The sequence below is a fragment of the Diabrotica undecimpunctata genome, chromosome 1, assembly GCF_040954645.1.
Source record: "Diabrotica undecimpunctata isolate CICGRU chromosome 1, icDiaUnde3, whole genome shotgun sequence".
NCBI lineage: Eukaryota > Metazoa > Arthropoda > Insecta > Coleoptera > Chrysomelidae > Diabrotica > Diabrotica undecimpunctata.
In genome coordinates this window covers 110709459-110727399 of record NC_092803.1, presented here as the reverse complement: position 1 = coordinate 110727399, position 17941 = coordinate 110709459, and the positions used below count along the sequence as shown (strand labels likewise).

The window sequence follows — 17941 nt, the reverse complement described above, 5'->3', positions numbered from 1 at the left end:
TTTATCACTTTAATTGACCGGCCATAGTAAAATTTCGATTTTTAGAGACCAATCTTCAAAACATGTAACATGAAATTTAAATTTTAAGTTGTGGCAACAAATATGAGGCATTTGAAATATGACTAAAAACGCAGAATTTAATCTTTTACATTATAAACGATCACACGTCATGGAGAATGTCTCCAAGAAGATGGTTTTAAGTGTAATTTGTAGCAGAAGATAAGTAGTATTGAAAAACGTACTACCCTAATGGAAAAAGAGCAGTTTTAAATGTTTTAGATCGTTTTTAATGTGACAGTTTAAATTCAGCGTTTTTAAGCATATTTCAAATGCCTCACATTTGTTGCCTAAATTCAGAACTAAAATTTCATGTTATAGGTTTGAAAGATTAGGCTCTTGATATCGAAACTCCATAGTGGCCGGTTAATAAAAGGAATAAATTGTATTTATTTCATGAGAATAAAAATAGGCAAAAATCGCACCGCGTATATTTATTTAACGCCCTTATAAAAACTTGCGGCAAAATACAAAAACTGCGTACAAAAGCTGCACTCTTTACCTTTAAAATTCATCTTGATTTTTGTCGAAAGCATACTCGTATCAAAAGATATCGAATTTTTACCGTGGAGCTGATACAAATTTTATTGATCAATAATTTCGCGCGCGAAACTGACATTAAAAATTGCCGATCGCCTCAAGTCTTGTTTCTAAGAGAACGGTTTATTCTACACAAAAAAAATGCTAATAAACATTTTTGTCAAAAATTTACTTAGCTACATTTTTTATTTGAAATATTTTTTTCTAGATCGTACACAGAATCTTGGCAAATCGATTTTTTTTCATTTTCCCTCCTCTGCGAAGGGAGTTTTAGGAGAAAGTCCGAGGGTAAAAGTGGTAAACTTTTTTGCATCTTTTTTGTCGTCCTAAAAATTCAGCCTGTTCGTATGATTTTTAGAGGTTTCTGTGGCATTTTCGTCTCTGACAACTGGAGTAGATATTAAATTCAAAAATAAACTTTAGGGGTGTAAGCATTCATGGACAGTGTTTTGGTATCAGTGATGCATTGTATTCCGGACTTGTAGGCCTACGTAATACACACTACTATTTGATAACCGAATTTGAATATTATTTTATTAATATGGTTAACCATTCGATGATATTAAATTATTTTAGCTTATTTTAGTGTATACTCTTAGACACAAGAAAAACGTCCACTAAATATTAAGCTAATTCAATTTATTTAGTTTTATATTTTTAAGGTTTCTTTTTCATGTTTGGATTAATAACATTTCTTTTTTTAGTGACAGTTGATTTATAATTCGTAAGAATAATGGAAAATTGATTATGTTCTTGGTAGCGACCAAAGTCTACCACTACTATCAACTTTAAATGTATAGTAGTGATTCCTACTATGAACTTTAAATGCTAAAATATTTGAAGGGCAGACCACTCCTAAGACAAATAGTGTTGATATATATTTATAATTATGTATTATGTATATAAATTCTGTTTTTCTTGATTTTATGTTATTGTTTAATTTAATAAACTAATAGTTTTATAAAACACAAAGTTTTTTCTCTTACTCTTTAATTGAAAATCATCATATATTTTACAAACGCCATTTTACGTTCAGTGTAACATTAAGAGATGAGAGGGAAAGAGAGAGTGAGAGGAGGGAGAGTGAGAGAAAGAAACTAGGATAACAGAAGGGACATATTGGTATAGATATTAGAAGTCCACGGATATACGAGCTACACGAATTAATAATTTTTCGTAAATTTTCAATACTTCGAAAGTAGTTTAAATAGTTTGAAAATAAGAGATTGATGCAAAATTTCGTTTCGTGACTCGTAATTTATTTAATTTAATGAGTTATTATTATCTAATCAATGAACCTAATGTTTACATAATTTAAATGTTTTTTGAAGCAAAGCTTCTATACTGGCGTTGTATTACTTTTCTTTCTCTATAGTAAAATGCTGAGGCGATCGTCACGGAACTACCGTCAAAACATAGTATGAAGCTCCGCGCTAGTCTACAGTACCGCCTACTGTTAGACTTTTTTAATATAACTTGTTATTTTCAAACATCTTATTTAGTATATATGATAATTAAATTTACTATCAAATGATATTTATTTATATTTTCATAATTTCATATAAATACAATTAGTAAAACACTTTAAAATTGTTATATTGGAAGAAATTTTTATATTACTTAAATGGAAGAGTCCATTTGTGTACCTAACGAGCGGGTGGCCGTTAGGTATACAAAATGTCAAAACTAACCATAATTTGTTATTTTGATTTTTGAAATGTTTCATAATTTTTTTAAATTTAAAAAAGGAGAAATATAGTATAAAGCTTTTTTTTGTTTTGAAGTAGATTCCTTTTTATTTAAGATTAAGTTATTTTAGTGTGTTCGTATATTTGTTAAGTTTAATTATTGATAATTTGGTTTTTACGCTTTGTTTGCTTTATTTGTTAATAATGTAATGTAGTTTAAATAATCATTCTCATCCCAATAAAGATGCAAAACAACTTTCCTCTTTAATATACTCCTTAAATAATAATATGACAAGTTCGTTAAATAAATATGTTTCTTAATCGGTAAGAGATTATTATTATAAAAGGGGGGAGACTATTGTACTGACAGAAATTCTTACCCAATATCAATCTGATATATGAATAATTGAGTATCTGAATTCAGCGTTTTTAAGCATATTTCAAATGCCTCACATTTGTTGCCTAAATTCAGAACTAAAATTTCATGTTATAGGTTTGAAAGATTAGGCTCTTGATATCGAAACTCCATAGTGGCCGGTTAATAAAAGGAATAAATTGTATTTATCTCATGAGAATAAAAATAGGCAAAAATCGCACCGCGTATATTTATTTAACGCCCTTATAAAAACTTGCGGCAAAATACAAAAACTGCGTACAAAAGCTGCACTCTTTACCTTTAAAATTCATCTTGATTTTTGTCGAAAGCATACTCGTATCAAAAGATATCGAATTTTTACCGTGGAGCTGATACAAATTTTATTGATCAATAATTTCGCGCGCGAAACTGACATTAAAAATTGCCGATCGCCTCAAGTCTTGTTTCTAAGAGAACGGTTTATTCTACACAAAAAAAATGCTAATAAACATTTTTGTCAAAAATTTACTTAGCTACATTTTTTATTTGAAATATTTTTTTCTAGATCGTACACAGAATCTTGGCAAATCGATTTTTTTTCATTTTCCCTCCTCTGCGAAGGGAGTTTTAGGAGAAAGTCCGAGGGTAAAAGTGGTAAACTTTTTTGCATCTTTTTTGTCGTCCTAAAAATTCAGCCTGTTCGTATGATTTTTAGAGGTTTCTGTGGCATTTTCGTCTCTGACAACTGGAGTAGATATTAAATTCAAAAATAAACTTTAGGGGTGTAAGCATTCATGGACAGTGTTTTGGTATCAGTGATGCATTGTATTCCGGACTTGTAGGCCTACGTAATACACACTACTATTTGATAACCGAATTTGAATATTATTTTATTAATATGGTTAACCATTCGATGATATTAAATTATTTTAGCTTATTTTAGTGTATACTCTTAGACACAAGAAAAACGTCCACTAAATATTAAGCTAATTCAATTTATTTAGTTTTATATTTTTAAGGTTTCTTTTTCATGTTTGGATTAATAACATTTCTTTTTTTAGTGACAGTTGATTTATAATTCGTAAGAATAATGGAAAATTGATTATGTTCTTGGTAGCGACCAAAGTCTACCACTACTATCAACTTTAAATGTATAGTAGTGATTCCTACTATGAACTTTAAATGCTAAAATATTTGAAGGGCAGACCACTCCTAAGACAAATAGTGTTGATATATATTTATAATTATGTATTATGTATATAAATTCTGTTTTTCTTGATTTTATGTTATTGTTTAATTTAATAAACTAATAGTTTTATAAAACACAAAGTTTTTTCTCTTACTCTTTAATTGAAAATCATCATATATTTTACAAACGCCATTTTACGTTCAGTGTAACATTAAGAGATGAGAGGGAAAGAGAGAGTGAGAGGAGGGAGAGTGAGAGAAAGAAACTAGGATAACAGAAGGGACATATTGGTATAGATATTAGAAGTCCACGGATATACGAGCTACACGAATTAATAATTTTTCGTAAATTTTCAATACTTCGAAAGTAGTTTAAATAGTTTGAAAATAAGAGATTGATGCAAAATTTCGTTTCGTGACTCGTAATTTATTTAATTTAATGAGTTATTATTATCTAATCAATGAACCTAATGTTTACATAATTTAAATGTTTTTTGAAGCAAAGCTTCTATACTGGCGTTGTATTACTTTTCTTTCTCTATAGTAAAATGCTGAGGCGATCGTCACGGAACTACCGTCAAAACATAGTATGAAGCTCCGCGCTAGTCTACAGTACCGCCTACTGTTAGACTTTTTTAATATAACTTGTTATTTTCAAACATCTTATTTAGTATATATGATAATTAAATTTACTATCAAATGATATTTATTTATATTTTCATAATTTCATATAAATACAATTAGTAAAACACTTTAAAATTGTTATATTGGAAGAAATTTTTATATTACTTAAATGGAAGAGTCCATTTGTGTACCTAACGAGCGGGTGGCCGTTAGGTATACAAAATGTCAAAACTAACCATAATTTGTTATTTTGATTTTTGAAATGTTTCATAATTTTTTTAAATTTAAAAAAGGAGAAATATAGTATAAAGCTTTTTTTTGTTTTGAAGTAGATTCCTTTTTATTTAAGATTAAGTTATTTTAGTGTGTTCGTATATTTGTTAAGTTTAATTATTGATAATTTGGTTTTTACGCTTTGTTTGCTTTATTTGTTAATAATGTAATGTAGTTTAAATAATCATTCTCATCCCAATAAAGATGCAAAACAACTTTCCTCTTTAATATACTCCTTAAATAATAATATGACAAGTTCGTTAAATAAATATGTTTCTTAATCGGTAAGAGATTATTATTATAAAAGGGGGGAGACTATTGTACTGACAGAAATTCTTACCCAATATCAATCTGATATATGAATAATTGAGTATCTGAATTCAGCGTTTTTAAGCATATTTCAAATGCCTCACATTTGTTGCCTAAATTCAGAACTAAAATTTCATGTTATAGGTTTGAAAGATTAGGCTCTTGATATCGAAACTCCATAGTGGCCGGTTAATAAAAGGAATAAATTGTATTTATCTCATGAGAATAAAAATAGGCAAAAATCGCACCGCGTATATTTATTTAACGCCCTTATAAAAACTTGCGGCAAAATACAAAAACTGCGTACAAAAGCTGCACTCTTTACCTTTAAAATTCATCTTGATTTTTGTCGAAAGCATACTCGTATCAAAAGATATCGAATTTTTACCGTGGAGCTGATACAAATTTTATTGATCAATAATTTCGCGCGCGAAACTGACATTAAAAATTGCCGATCGCCTCAAGTCTTGTTTCTAAGAGAACGGTTTATTCTACACAAAAAAAATGCTAATAAACATTTTTGTCAAAAATTTACTTAGCTACATTTTTTATTTGAAATATTTTTTTCTAGATCGTACACAGAATCTTGGCAAATCGATTTTTTTTCATTTTCCCTCCTCTGCGAAGGGAGTTTTAGGAGAAAGTCCGAGGGTAAAAGTGGTAAACTTTTTTGCATCTTTTTGTCGTCCTAAAAATTCAGCCTGTTCGTATGATTTTTAGAGGTTTCTGTGGCATTTTCGTCTCTGACAACTGGAGTAGATATTAAATTCAAAAATAAACTTTAGGGGTGTAAGCATTCATGGACAGTGTTTTGGTATCAGTGATGCATTGTATTCCGGACTTGTAGGCCTACGTAATACACACTACTATTTGATAACCGAATTTGAATATTATTTTATTAATATGGTTAACCATTCGATGATATTAAATTATTTTAGCTTATTTTAGTGTATACTCTTAGACACAAGAAAAACGTCCACTAAATATTAAGCTAATTCAATTTATTTAGTTTTATATTTTTAAGGTTTCTTTTTCATGTTTGGATTAATAACATTTCTTTTTTTAGTGACAGTTGATTTATAATTCGTAAGAATAATGGAAAATTGATTATGTTCTTGGTAGCGACCAAAGTCTACCACTACTATCAACTTTAAATGTATAGTAGTGATTCCTACTATGAACTTTAAATGCTAAAATATTTGAAGGGCAGACCACTCCTAAGACAAATAGTGTTGATATATATTTATAATTATGTATTATGTATATAAATTCTGTTTTTCTTGATTTTATGTTATTGTTTAATTTAATAAACTAATAGTTTTATAAAACACAAAGTTTTTTCTCTTACTCTTTAATTGAAAATCATCATATATTTTACAAACGCCATTTTACGTTCAGTGTAACATTAAGAGATGAGAGGGAAAGAGAGAGTGAGAGGAGGGAGAGTGAGAGAAAGAAACTAGGATAACAGAAGGGACATATTGGTATAGATATTAGAAGTCCACGGATATACGAGCTACACGAATTAATAATTTTTCGTAAATTTTCAATACTTCGAAAGTAGTTTAAATAGTTTGAAAATAAGAGATTGATGCAAAATTTCGTTTCGTGACTCGTAATTTATTTAATTTAATGAGTAATTATTATCTAATCAATGAACCTAATGTTTACATAATTTAAATGTTTTTTGAAGCAAAGCTTCTATACTGGCGTTGTATTACTTTTCTTTCTCTATAGTAAAATGCTGAGGCGATCGTCACGGAACTACCGTCAAAACATAGTATGAAGCTCCGCGCTAGTCTACAGTACCGCCTACTGTTAGACTTTTTTAATATAACTTGTTATTTTCAAACATCTTATTTAGTATATATGATAATTAAATTTACTATCAAATGATATTTATTTATATTTTCATAATTTCATATAAATACAATTAGTAAAACACTTTAAAATTGTTATATTGGAAGAAATTTTTATATTACTTAAATGGAAGAGTCCATTTGTGTACCTAACGAGCGGGTGGCCGTTAGGTATACAAAATGTCAAAACTAACCATAATTTGTTATTTTGATTTTTGAAATGTTTCATAATTTTTTTAAATTTAAAAAAGGAGAAATATAGTATAAAGCTTTTTTTTGTTTTGAAGTAGATTCCTTTTTATTTAAGATTAAGTTATTTTAGTGTGTTCGTATATTTGTTAAGTTTAATTATTGATAATTTGGTTTTTACGCTTTGTTTGCTTTATTTGTTAATAATGTAATGTAGTTTAAATAATCATTCTCATCCCAATAAAGATGCAAAACAACTTTCCTCTTTAATATACTCCTTAAATAATAATATGACAAGTTCGTTAAATAAATATGTTTCTTAATCGGTAAGAGATTATTATTATAAAAGGGGGGAGACTATTGTACTGACAGAAATTCTTACCCAATATCAATCTGATATATAAATAATTGAGTATCTGGATATTGTTAAATCTTACATAACACTTGGTTCTTCTTTGGCAACTTATATATAAAAAATTATGAATCTTGTATACTGTTCAGGAGTTTCATGGATTTTATTACCATTTCATCTCTGCATTATTTTCAATAGTGTCACTGCTTCTGTGTCCATGGTAACACTGTGTGTCACATTGATATTAGGTAAGTTAAACTGATTATCATCCTTCTCTCCTGATATCACCCAATGTTATCTATTATGTTTATATCGAATTCCTCTTCTATGACTGATGATTATATTATGCATAAGAGAGTTTAGTGTTTCGCACTGGTGATTGCTTTTAATATGTGCATTTTTTATATCGCTCCTGTGATTGCTTCGTAGTAGTTATCGATCGGGAAATGGGCCCAGCATCAACCCTTGGATTTTCCTTTCAGAACTTACTCTAGATGGTTTAGATCCGTTTCCGTAGAGAATCCTGCTGTATACGCACATTGTCTCCGACGTATCGGATTCTTTCTTTAAATCTGGTCTGGCCAGAGTCCTGTTTTTCCAGGTTTGGGTATACAAGCTTCTCTTATGGGCCCCCACGCTTGTAGTATGTATCCCAGTCCTAAAACTGGCCTGTAGTGTCATACATAACTTACACAGAAAGTCATTTACCTTCTCTAGAAATACTGAAAAAATCCGGTCTGAACCCGGTCATTTATATGGCTTAAATTAGTTTATTGTCCGTTTGATTGTGTCTTGGCCTACCACTTCTTTTTCCTCGTCCAGTTTGCAGTAGAACCATACATTATAGTCTCCATGTGTCTAGTGGTATCAATTTTATTTTAGACTCAGGATCAGGAGTGTGTACCCTGAAAAGTTTTTTCAGGGTCTCTTCATCATTCTGAGTGTATTTACTTGTCTTCTTTTGGAGTGACAGTATACTTATTTGAATTGTATATATATATATATATATATATATATATATATATATATATATATATATATATATACTTATTTGAATTGTGTATATATATATATATATATATATATATATATATATATATATATATATATATATATATATATATATATATATATATATATATATATATATATATAAATTAAGGATCACTCAGAAGAGTGGTGGGTTTTTTCGGTCAAAAGGTGGAGAAAAAAGACAAAGTTGATGGCTTCTTCATCTATTTATTGAATATTGAATTGAATATTTCAATGTTTTAGAATTTATTTTATTAAAATTACAATTGCGTGCAAATCCATGAATCTTCATTTAAAAATGTGTCAAAATGGTGTAACTTAAGTTCTAACAAAAAAAAAACAATAAAACTAACATGATAATCTTCTGGCAGCTTAAAAATTGCATTTCTTGTATAATTTTGTGTTTTAATAAAAACTGCTCGTAATAAAACGAAATAAACATATTATTTGTCTCTACTGAAAAGTTGCCAAATTTGAGATACACCATTTTGCCCTTGCGTCAACGATATACTTTTAATTCAAATTAATGTAGCAAAACCTCAAAGTAGGTTTATGAAAATAAGTTTACAGGACTTGCTGTACATTCGAAGCAAAAGCATTTGCTGTACCAGTTATATGACTAAAGTTATGCATTTGCTAGGGTAGCATTTTTCTGAAGGTAGGTATCTAAAGTGCAGACTTTGCACCCGGGGAAATAACACACGTGTGATAATTATGGCGTTTCTAAGTAATGTAAGAGCCGTAAAACATTACAAAAGACACGTAGAAATATCATCAAATGGTTTTAGAAACATTTTTCGTTTTATCGAAGCAAACGTGCATTTGTTAGCCAACCATTTCTTCGGTGATAAGAATAATGAGAAACAATTGTAGTGCATTATTACCGTTCCATAAAATGAAAGTATTTTTGCATTATGTAGCTAATCCGACTTACCAAAACAATGTAGGAAAATAATTGAATTTCACGTTATATATTATACCCACTACGTTAGTAATCAGAATGTTTTATTAAGAATACAACAAGAAAAAGAGCTGTTAACTACAATAAATACAGCCAAAATCGAATACCTCCGCCACATCATGTAGAACAGCGAAAGATATGGGTTGCTGCTATTATATATTTACAGGAAAACTAGAAGAACAACGTTGAAAAAAAAACGTGGTTCAACACAGCAACCACAACTCTTTTCAAAGCAGCAGTATGCAAAGTACAGTTTGCCATGGTGGTCGCCAATATCCGAAACAGGAAAACCTGACAGAAAGCAAATCTACCGATCAAGTTTTCATTTTCTCAATTTGGAGATGAATATATCGACCGCAAAGGTTTTCCTGGCATTAATGTTCAAGCAATGTCGATGCACAGGACAAATTATGCGTCGCAAAATGATTAATTATGGAATTAATTAATAATAAATAATAATGGAATTAATGATTCCTTATCGAAATCCAAATACACCACAAAAAACCCAATAAAATAATTTGTTGAAGAAGAAAACGGGGTGTATTAAACGTTGCTGTGGACAGTTAAAATAAAGATTTATTATTCTGCAATATAAAGCTGGATTGAAGCTTGAAATGACGTACAAATTAATGGTGTGCTGCGTTATACCACACAACATCGCAAAAAAACTACGCGATCCAGATTTCGAATTGTAAGAAGTGGAGCCTAATAACGAAGTAAATGACCATATTGAGGATAATAAGGATAACGAGAATAATATTAGAAATGAAATGCGGCTACTGCAGGAAATTTCCTATCTGAATTTTCAACAAAAATTATTAATTTGAAACCACAATTTGTGGTGAGTTGGTGAGGTGAGTTGTTGAAACTTGTAATTATAGCCCAAGAAATAAAACAAAACAAAAAAATCATAATCGAAAAGGAAGAGTAAGTAATGTATTTAAGATCTAATAAAGAACATAATTTTTCAATGCAAAACTTTAGCTCTTCCAGTTCGAACTCTCTCACTAATTTTCTTTTCTTTAGCCTCAAGACTTTTGACTATTCTAACAAAACTAATCTTTGTAATTGAGCCGTTGAGAGTCCAAGCAGGTGAGCGCCAAAACAGCAGTCTCTTTCAGTGATGGTACGCAATCCTAATGATATTTAATTATGTAGTGATCTGCACAACTTGGACAGCATCTAATTACACTAATCTAATCTCTTTGTCACTATTACATACGCCCGTGACATTTAATCAAAAATCATAGTTATTTCTGTCTAGACTCAAAGCAAAAAAGTAGTAAATGGTTTATAAAACGTAGCAGTTACTATGGAGCAAAAGCAAATCATTATTTATTAGAAACGAAGCAAATGGTTTTTCTTCTTTCTTTCGCGCTGAAGGATTTGCTTTTGTTTTTTTACTTTATACTTAGACCAAATGCTTCTTTTTAATTCATAGGACCCATTATATTTTCTAAGATAAAAATTTTTAAATGTAAAAAATAAAACTAATATATTAATAATAAAAATACTCAGATTAGCTGAGTTTATGGTATTGAAAAATGAATTGAATGAATTACCTGATTTTTTTCAAACCGCTTTCTTAAATCTTTCACAGAAATAGTAATATCCTCTTCGTTAGTTATATCTTCCCTACTATCTGTTATTTTCAGGTTTGTACTTGAAGTAGAATATTTTTGTAGAAAGTTGTGCACAATTTTTTTTCTAGCTATTTCTTCAACACCTGGATCATTTTCATCTAAAAATGAACAAATAGAAAGTAATAAACAACTAAAAGAGATATGTAAAGGAAGAAAACAGAAAATTAAAAACAACGTAAAACAATTATAAAACAGAATGGAACAACTAGAAAAAAACAAGTAAAAAAAAACAGTTTAATTATATCGGGTTTAAAAGTAGAACCAAATGCTTATAAGAAACTAAAAGAAAGCATGGAAACATTCATATCACAAGAACTACAGGCACAAATAAAACTGAGGAATGTAACAAAAATAAGTCAAACAGTCTACGCCATAAAACAGAAACCTGTACGATTGAGATAATAAATAAAAAAAGTAAGTTGAAGTACCATAAAGATCGCATCTACACAAATAATAGGCAAACAGTAAGACAGACCCAACATAGGCTATAATAAGTTTAAAAGAAGAAAGATTAACTATGGACACAAACAGGACTATTTTCTATATCAAGGAACAGTGCATGACGTACGCGAATGATGCGGTGATACTAGACAGAATAAAAAAAAACATCTAAAAAAGTTTTTCAGAAAGTTGTAGAAGATACGGACTAAGAATAAACCAAACAAAAACGCAATATATGGAAATGACAGGAGACATAACAAATAATAGCAAATATATCAAAATGGAAGGAGTAGAGGTTGTCTGTAGTTTTGAAAAAGTGTCAGGATTTTAATAGTTAGTTGTAAGCAGAAGCAGAGCTGTGGGGTCACTAAATTCAATACTGAGCGCGAAAAATGTTTCAAGAACAGCTAAACTGCAAGTCTACGAGACAGTAATCAAACCCACAGTGATGTATGGCAGCGAAACGTAGCCAGCAGGGAAAAAAGAAAGTAGAGATTTGGAAAAGAACGGAGCTCAGAAAAATCTTTGGAGGAATAAATAGGGCAGAGAATATTTGGAGAAGACGAAAAAATAAAGAAATAACGAGAATGTACGGAAAACCAATAATTACGTTAAAAATACGAGCCCAAAAAGCTGAATGGCTTGGTCACATACGAATGCCAGAGAACCGAAATGTTTAAATAATACTAAAGGAGGGAGGAATAGGGAAAAAAGAAGAGCACGACCACAGAAGAAATGGTTGGAAGCAATAAAACAAGACTGACCAGAAATAGGTGTGAGTGATTAGAGAGAAAAAGCAAGGGACCGAAAAAAAATGGAGGGATATATCCAAGTTTTTGGAAGCCATGGGCCTACAAGGCCTGTAGCGCTGTTTATATATATATATATATATATATATATATATATATATATATATATATATATATTATATATATATATATATATATATATATATATATATATATATATATATTATATATATATATATATATATATATATATATATATATATATATATGTATCAGCCTAACCTAACCTAACCTAACCTAACCTGACCTTCAGTTCTTAAACGTTATCTTACAATATATTTTTTAATTATTTACTTACTATGTCCTATACACTGCTTTTATTATTGTTACATATCAACTTACTATCGTGTTCGTTTGTAGCAGGTTCCTTTTCTTTAATATTCATCGTTTCGAACTGCGTATCAAGGTCTGGCAAAACTTTCGGAGAACTAACTTTGGGGGCTTTTGTGATCTCTATAAACACCTCATCTTCCGAACTAATGGATTTTTCGATTCTTTTTTCCTCTTTTACTGGGATAAAGGGCCTGGCAGTCAGAGCGTACTGCCGAACATGAGGTTGTTGATAAATTTTTGATATGAGTGTGTTGTCCTTTTTCTTTGAAGAATCGATCTCATCAGCAGAAAGTAAATCTTCGCTTGAGCTATATATCTGTAAAAAATATATCTTATTATACAGGTTGATACGTACTAGTTAATTGATGATCTTATTATAGTATTAAATCTATTTAATACCACCTTAAAGAAAATGGGTATTTTTACAATATTAATATGAAATATATCACCCAAAATAATACTACAATAATTAAAGAAGGGATACAAATAAAAAAATCTACTAATTAGGAAAAGGATTAGCAAGAAAAACTGTTTTAGCTCATTTTTAATTATTTTTTAATGTATACAACGCAGTTCTGACACTGAACACATATCACAATTAAAAAAACAAGGATTACTAAGCCAAGTATGAAAAGGTTCTGAAAATGTTTTCTTCTGGTATGTCTAAGTTAAAAATATGATGTTTATAGGAAACTAAGCCACAATTGATTGTTATAAAAATTACATTTTTTTAACTAATGTTTGACATTTCGATTTCCACTCCTGAAATTGTTTTCAAAATACTACAGCTTATTTCAAATCGAGTGGCGAGCCCTTTCGCGAAATAGGTAATCGTGCAGACAATAGAATATCTATGATAAGACCCATGCAGTGGCGTTGCAATATTAAACAAATTAAATTATTTGAAATCGCACAAAATCATTACTCACTTAAATAATAAATGGAGTTTGATTGTACACAGATTGTTTTATAGACACCAAACTTTTTGTTTGCTATAATACCATCTTTAATTATTGATAATCTATAAAGTTTGGTAAAAGTTCATTTCTAATTTAGTATCAGTTACCTTAAAACCGTAATTATAAAGTCATTATTAATGACTCCTTAACGACTCGTTAAGGACATACAAAGAACTATTAAGAAGTATTTCTGAGAATTTCTAGTCACTGGATTTCAAACGAGTTCGTAATTTAGTCTCATTATGTTGTCGAGTCTCAACAAGAAAGGTGCTACCACGCGTATAAGAACTATTTTGTAGAATGGAGATGGTTAAGTGTAGTACGAGTAAACAGATCAGATTGACACCAGAATCCAAAGGAATTACATAGGAAAAGTTTACAAGATAATCGAACCAGTAATAAACAATGTGTGAGTGAAACTACTGGAGTATATTTACGTACAGTAGAAAGGATCATTCAACAAGCGAGTATGTTAACAAATGCAGAGTGAAATAATACACTAACGTTTCCAGCTACAACATTCGCTAAATAGAAATCAACCGTGACAGACTTGAAGGAGTATGACAAACAGTTCATTATAAATACCATTCATCGTTTTTATGAGACTGAACGTTGTCGTGTATCATTGAAGCTTTTGCAGAAAAGACCTGAAGAGGGGTATTAGTGGACTGGAAGTGTTAGTTCTCTCTATAGAATTGTGAAAGATTTGGGATTCAAATGGAAGAAAACGAAAGATAATCGACGTTTATTAATTAAACGGAATGATATTCGTGCTCTACGCATTAAACAGTTGGACAAAATTAAATATTACAGAAGCGAAGGTAAGTCAATTATATATGTTGATGAAACCTATGTACATGTAGGACACACTACGCCATTTAGCTGGACAGATGACAGTGGCAAAGGATTGTTCAAAAATATTTCAAAAGGAAGTAGATTGGTTATCGTACATGGTGGTGGAGAGATGAATTTCATACACAATGCTCTTTTAATTTTTAAGTCAGGAGCTAAGACAGGAGATTATCATGATGATATGAATTCAGAAAATTATGAAAAATGGATGAAAGAACAGTTAATACCCAATTTGCCTGTTGGATCTGTTGCTGTTACTAATAATACGTCATATCATAATGTACAAATAAATAAAAAACCATAAGAGGAATTTCTCTCAGCTATAGAACAAGGAATGAGGATATTGTTGTGAGTCACAACGCCTGATTGCGGCCCTATGCCTCCGAGTAATTCTGGAAAATGAATCTACCTCTTCGACGGCGAATAGTTTTGTAAGCAATATCAGTGCAAATTATAAGCGAATATTATTAATATAATTAGAATTTGTAATTAAGTGACCTTGTGGAGTTAAATAAATCGAACGCACAGAAAAACGTAATAATACATTAGAAAAACACTATATCACAACATACATTAGAATGTGGTGAGATAGATATGAGCACAACGGGCTAGACGGATAAATAGTGACCCCGCAAAATTGCTAAATGGGCAAAAACATATAAACATAATACAAAAGACCACTAGATAGACCTTCGAAAACGTGGTATGACAGTAGCACATTAATATTACATGAGCTGGGATGATCGAATAAACAAGATCATGTTCTACGATAATAAAACATGTTTAACAGTAGCCAAACATTTGTGGTTGACGAAAGACAAACAGAACAGATACAACAATTTATCCATCAATTTAATCAATCCAATTTCATATAAAAAATTCTAAGAGATGTATTGGTAACAAGATAAATGAAAATCGTCCAGCCAATTAAAAATATATTTCATTCATCAATAATTATAAAGAATATATGTTTTTAACCGTTTTCTGAAAGGCAAAAACTTTAAAACATATTGCATATATGTGTGATGTGTATCGCAGAGAAATTAGAAAGCTCCAGCTACAGAGGATTAACAGTCACCAACTTGATCTCAAGGTTATACAGTAAGGTTATTAAAGACAATATAAAAGATCATGTCCACTGCACAAAAAGGGAGATTTGTTGGAATGTAAAAATTATAGGGGTATAACTCTTCTGAATACAATGTACAAAATATTCTCCAACACCCTGTACAGCCGTTTAAGTACGTACGTGGAAGAAATCCTTGGTGAGTATCAAAGCGGTTTTAGGCTAGGTAGGTCAACAATTGACCAGATTTTTGTGCTACGTCAAATCTTAGAAAAAACCAATGAGTTTAATATTGACACGTTCCATCTCTGTGTGGACTTTAAGTCAGCGTATGATAGCGTCCTAAGAGGTAAATTATACGAAGCCATGAATGAATTTAACATTCCCCATAAATTAATAAGGCTCGTAAAAACAACTATGAGTAAAGTGATCTGCAGAGTGCAAATACAAGGCGATATGTCACAAGCGTTTGAAACATATGCAGGGTTAAGGCAGGGAGACGCGCTGGCGTGCCTTCTCTTTAATATAGCGTTAGAAAAGACTATAAGAGATGTCGAGTTACACAATAGGGGAACAATCTTTAATAAATCAACGCAGATTATGGCTTACGCTGACGATCTGGATTTGATCGCACGTACTACACGAGGACTTAAAGAGATGACTTCCACCTTCTTGACAGCCGCACAAAATATGGGCCTTAAAATAAACGAGGAAAAAACCAAAATGTTAGCATCTATTCCAAATAACAGAGATAGAGCTAGAAACGCCGAAGAAAACTTCAGTATAGACTAATATAATTTTGAGGTAGTAAATAAGTTTACATATTTGGGTTCTCTCATAACAAACCATAATGACACATCTGAAGAAGTAAAACGGAGGGTACTGCTAGCAAACAAATGTTACTTTGGACTAAGCAAGCAGCTAAAAAACAGAAATTTAAGCCAGAAAACCAAACTAATAATATATAGAACACTCATCCTACCAGTGCTGACATATGGGTCAGAAACATGGACCATCTCCAAAACGGACGCAAATCTTCTGCTCGTCTTCGAAAGGAAGATACTAAGAAGAATAATGGGCGCATTCTGTGAGAATGGTATTTGGAGAAGGCGATATAATTTCGAATTGTACGAGAAGTATAAAAAAATAGTAAATGGTAGAGATGTAATATCCTTCATAAAAATAGGTAGGTCTAGATGGGCTGGACATGTGTCAAGAGCAAATGAAAATTAACCACCCAGACGAACTCTATTATTGGTCCCAGTGGGAAATAGGAGTAGAGGCAGACCACGACTGAGATGGAGGGACGGTGTGGACGAGGACGCAAGGAAAATCGGCGCGGCAAATTGGCAACGGTTGGCGATGAACAGAAACGACTGGCGAAATAGACTGGGGAAGGTCAAGGCTCAACTAGAGCTGTAGCACCACTGATGATGATGATGATAAAAGATCAGGATCGTGGCATTCAGAAAACATATTGTGATATGCCAAAAATTTCGATATCTTGCCTCGAAAATAGGATAGATTAAAACGACGATGAAAATTACAACGAAAGAGGATTCTGAAAATAGCGAAATGGAACATACAAGATGAATAAGAATTGTGAACATAACTCTAGAGTATGAAAATTGATATCCATGTAAAAACAAAAACAAGGAAAAAAGGCACAGGGGACGATAAATTCGGTAGCGATACAAGGATTTACAGATGAAAAGCTAGTAAATTGTTTAGAAGAAATTGATAACAATAATCAAATATACATTTTAGGAGATCTAAGCGAATGGGAATGCGAGACGATTAAAAATCATAGAGCCATCATTAAAAGTAATGAATGGGATCATATCTTCATAAAGATCCTATAAAATAAACTTGGACACAGCCCAAAATATATATTAGATCAATTATTAGTTGTGTAATGTAATAATGCGCCAATGTGCTGACCTAAAATTTTGAACGTACTTTAGGTAAATTAGAAGTAATAATTATAACATCAATGTTCGTTAAAGAAGCATGAGAAGAATTTGAAAATCGAAACGTTATTTTTCTAAACGCCTTTTATAAATATAATATAAATCAATTAAATTAATTTATTTTCAACAGAAAAAAATACAAAATATATGAAAAATTAAACAATGTTTAACATACTTCTCCTCTTTTAAGATATATTTACTTCTGACAAATAAAATTACTTACCCGTCTATTTACTGGTGCTGTGCTAAAAACTGGACTCTTTTCTGAAAATTGTTCATCTTCTGAGCTAAATGACATTTTCGCAGTGTGAGTCATTGTTCCGTTGTGAACTTCAATAGAATTTGAGCTAAGTAAATCTTCCTGTGAACTGAAGTACCTTTTGGTGTGCCTTAAGCTTAGTCCATCGTCCGAATGGTAAGCTTTGTGATCCAAGACCATCT

At 30.8% G+C, this 17941-nt stretch overlaps 2 protein-coding genes across 5 annotated transcripts in view; one reads left to right on the top strand and one right to left on the bottom strand.

The window, feature by feature from the left end:
* LOC140452360 (probable dimethyladenosine transferase) overlaps nucleotides 1-1672 on the top strand; it is a 28471-nt gene extending 26799 nt beyond the window's left edge. Inside the window, exon 6 of the mRNA XM_072546569.1 lies at nucleotides 1302-1672. The gene's annotated coding sequence lies outside the window, so the exon portion shown is untranslated. The remainder of the gene's footprint in view (nucleotides 1-1301) is intronic.
* Nucleotides 1-17941, bottom strand: part of LOC140452342 (uncharacterized) — a 262587-nt gene that overhangs the window by 3188 nt on the left and 241458 nt on the right. For all 4 annotated transcript variants that reach the window (XM_072546552.1, XM_072546533.1, XM_072546543.1 and 1 more), the window contains 3 exons: nucleotides 17724-17941; nucleotides 12663-12969; nucleotides 10990-11168 (listed from right to left, as the gene is read on the bottom strand). In XM_072546552.1, the coding sequence (XP_072402653.1) occupies nucleotides 10990-11168; nucleotides 12663-12969; nucleotides 17724-17941 (704 nt within the window). The remainder of the gene's footprint in view (nucleotides 1-10989; nucleotides 11169-12662; nucleotides 12970-17723) is intronic.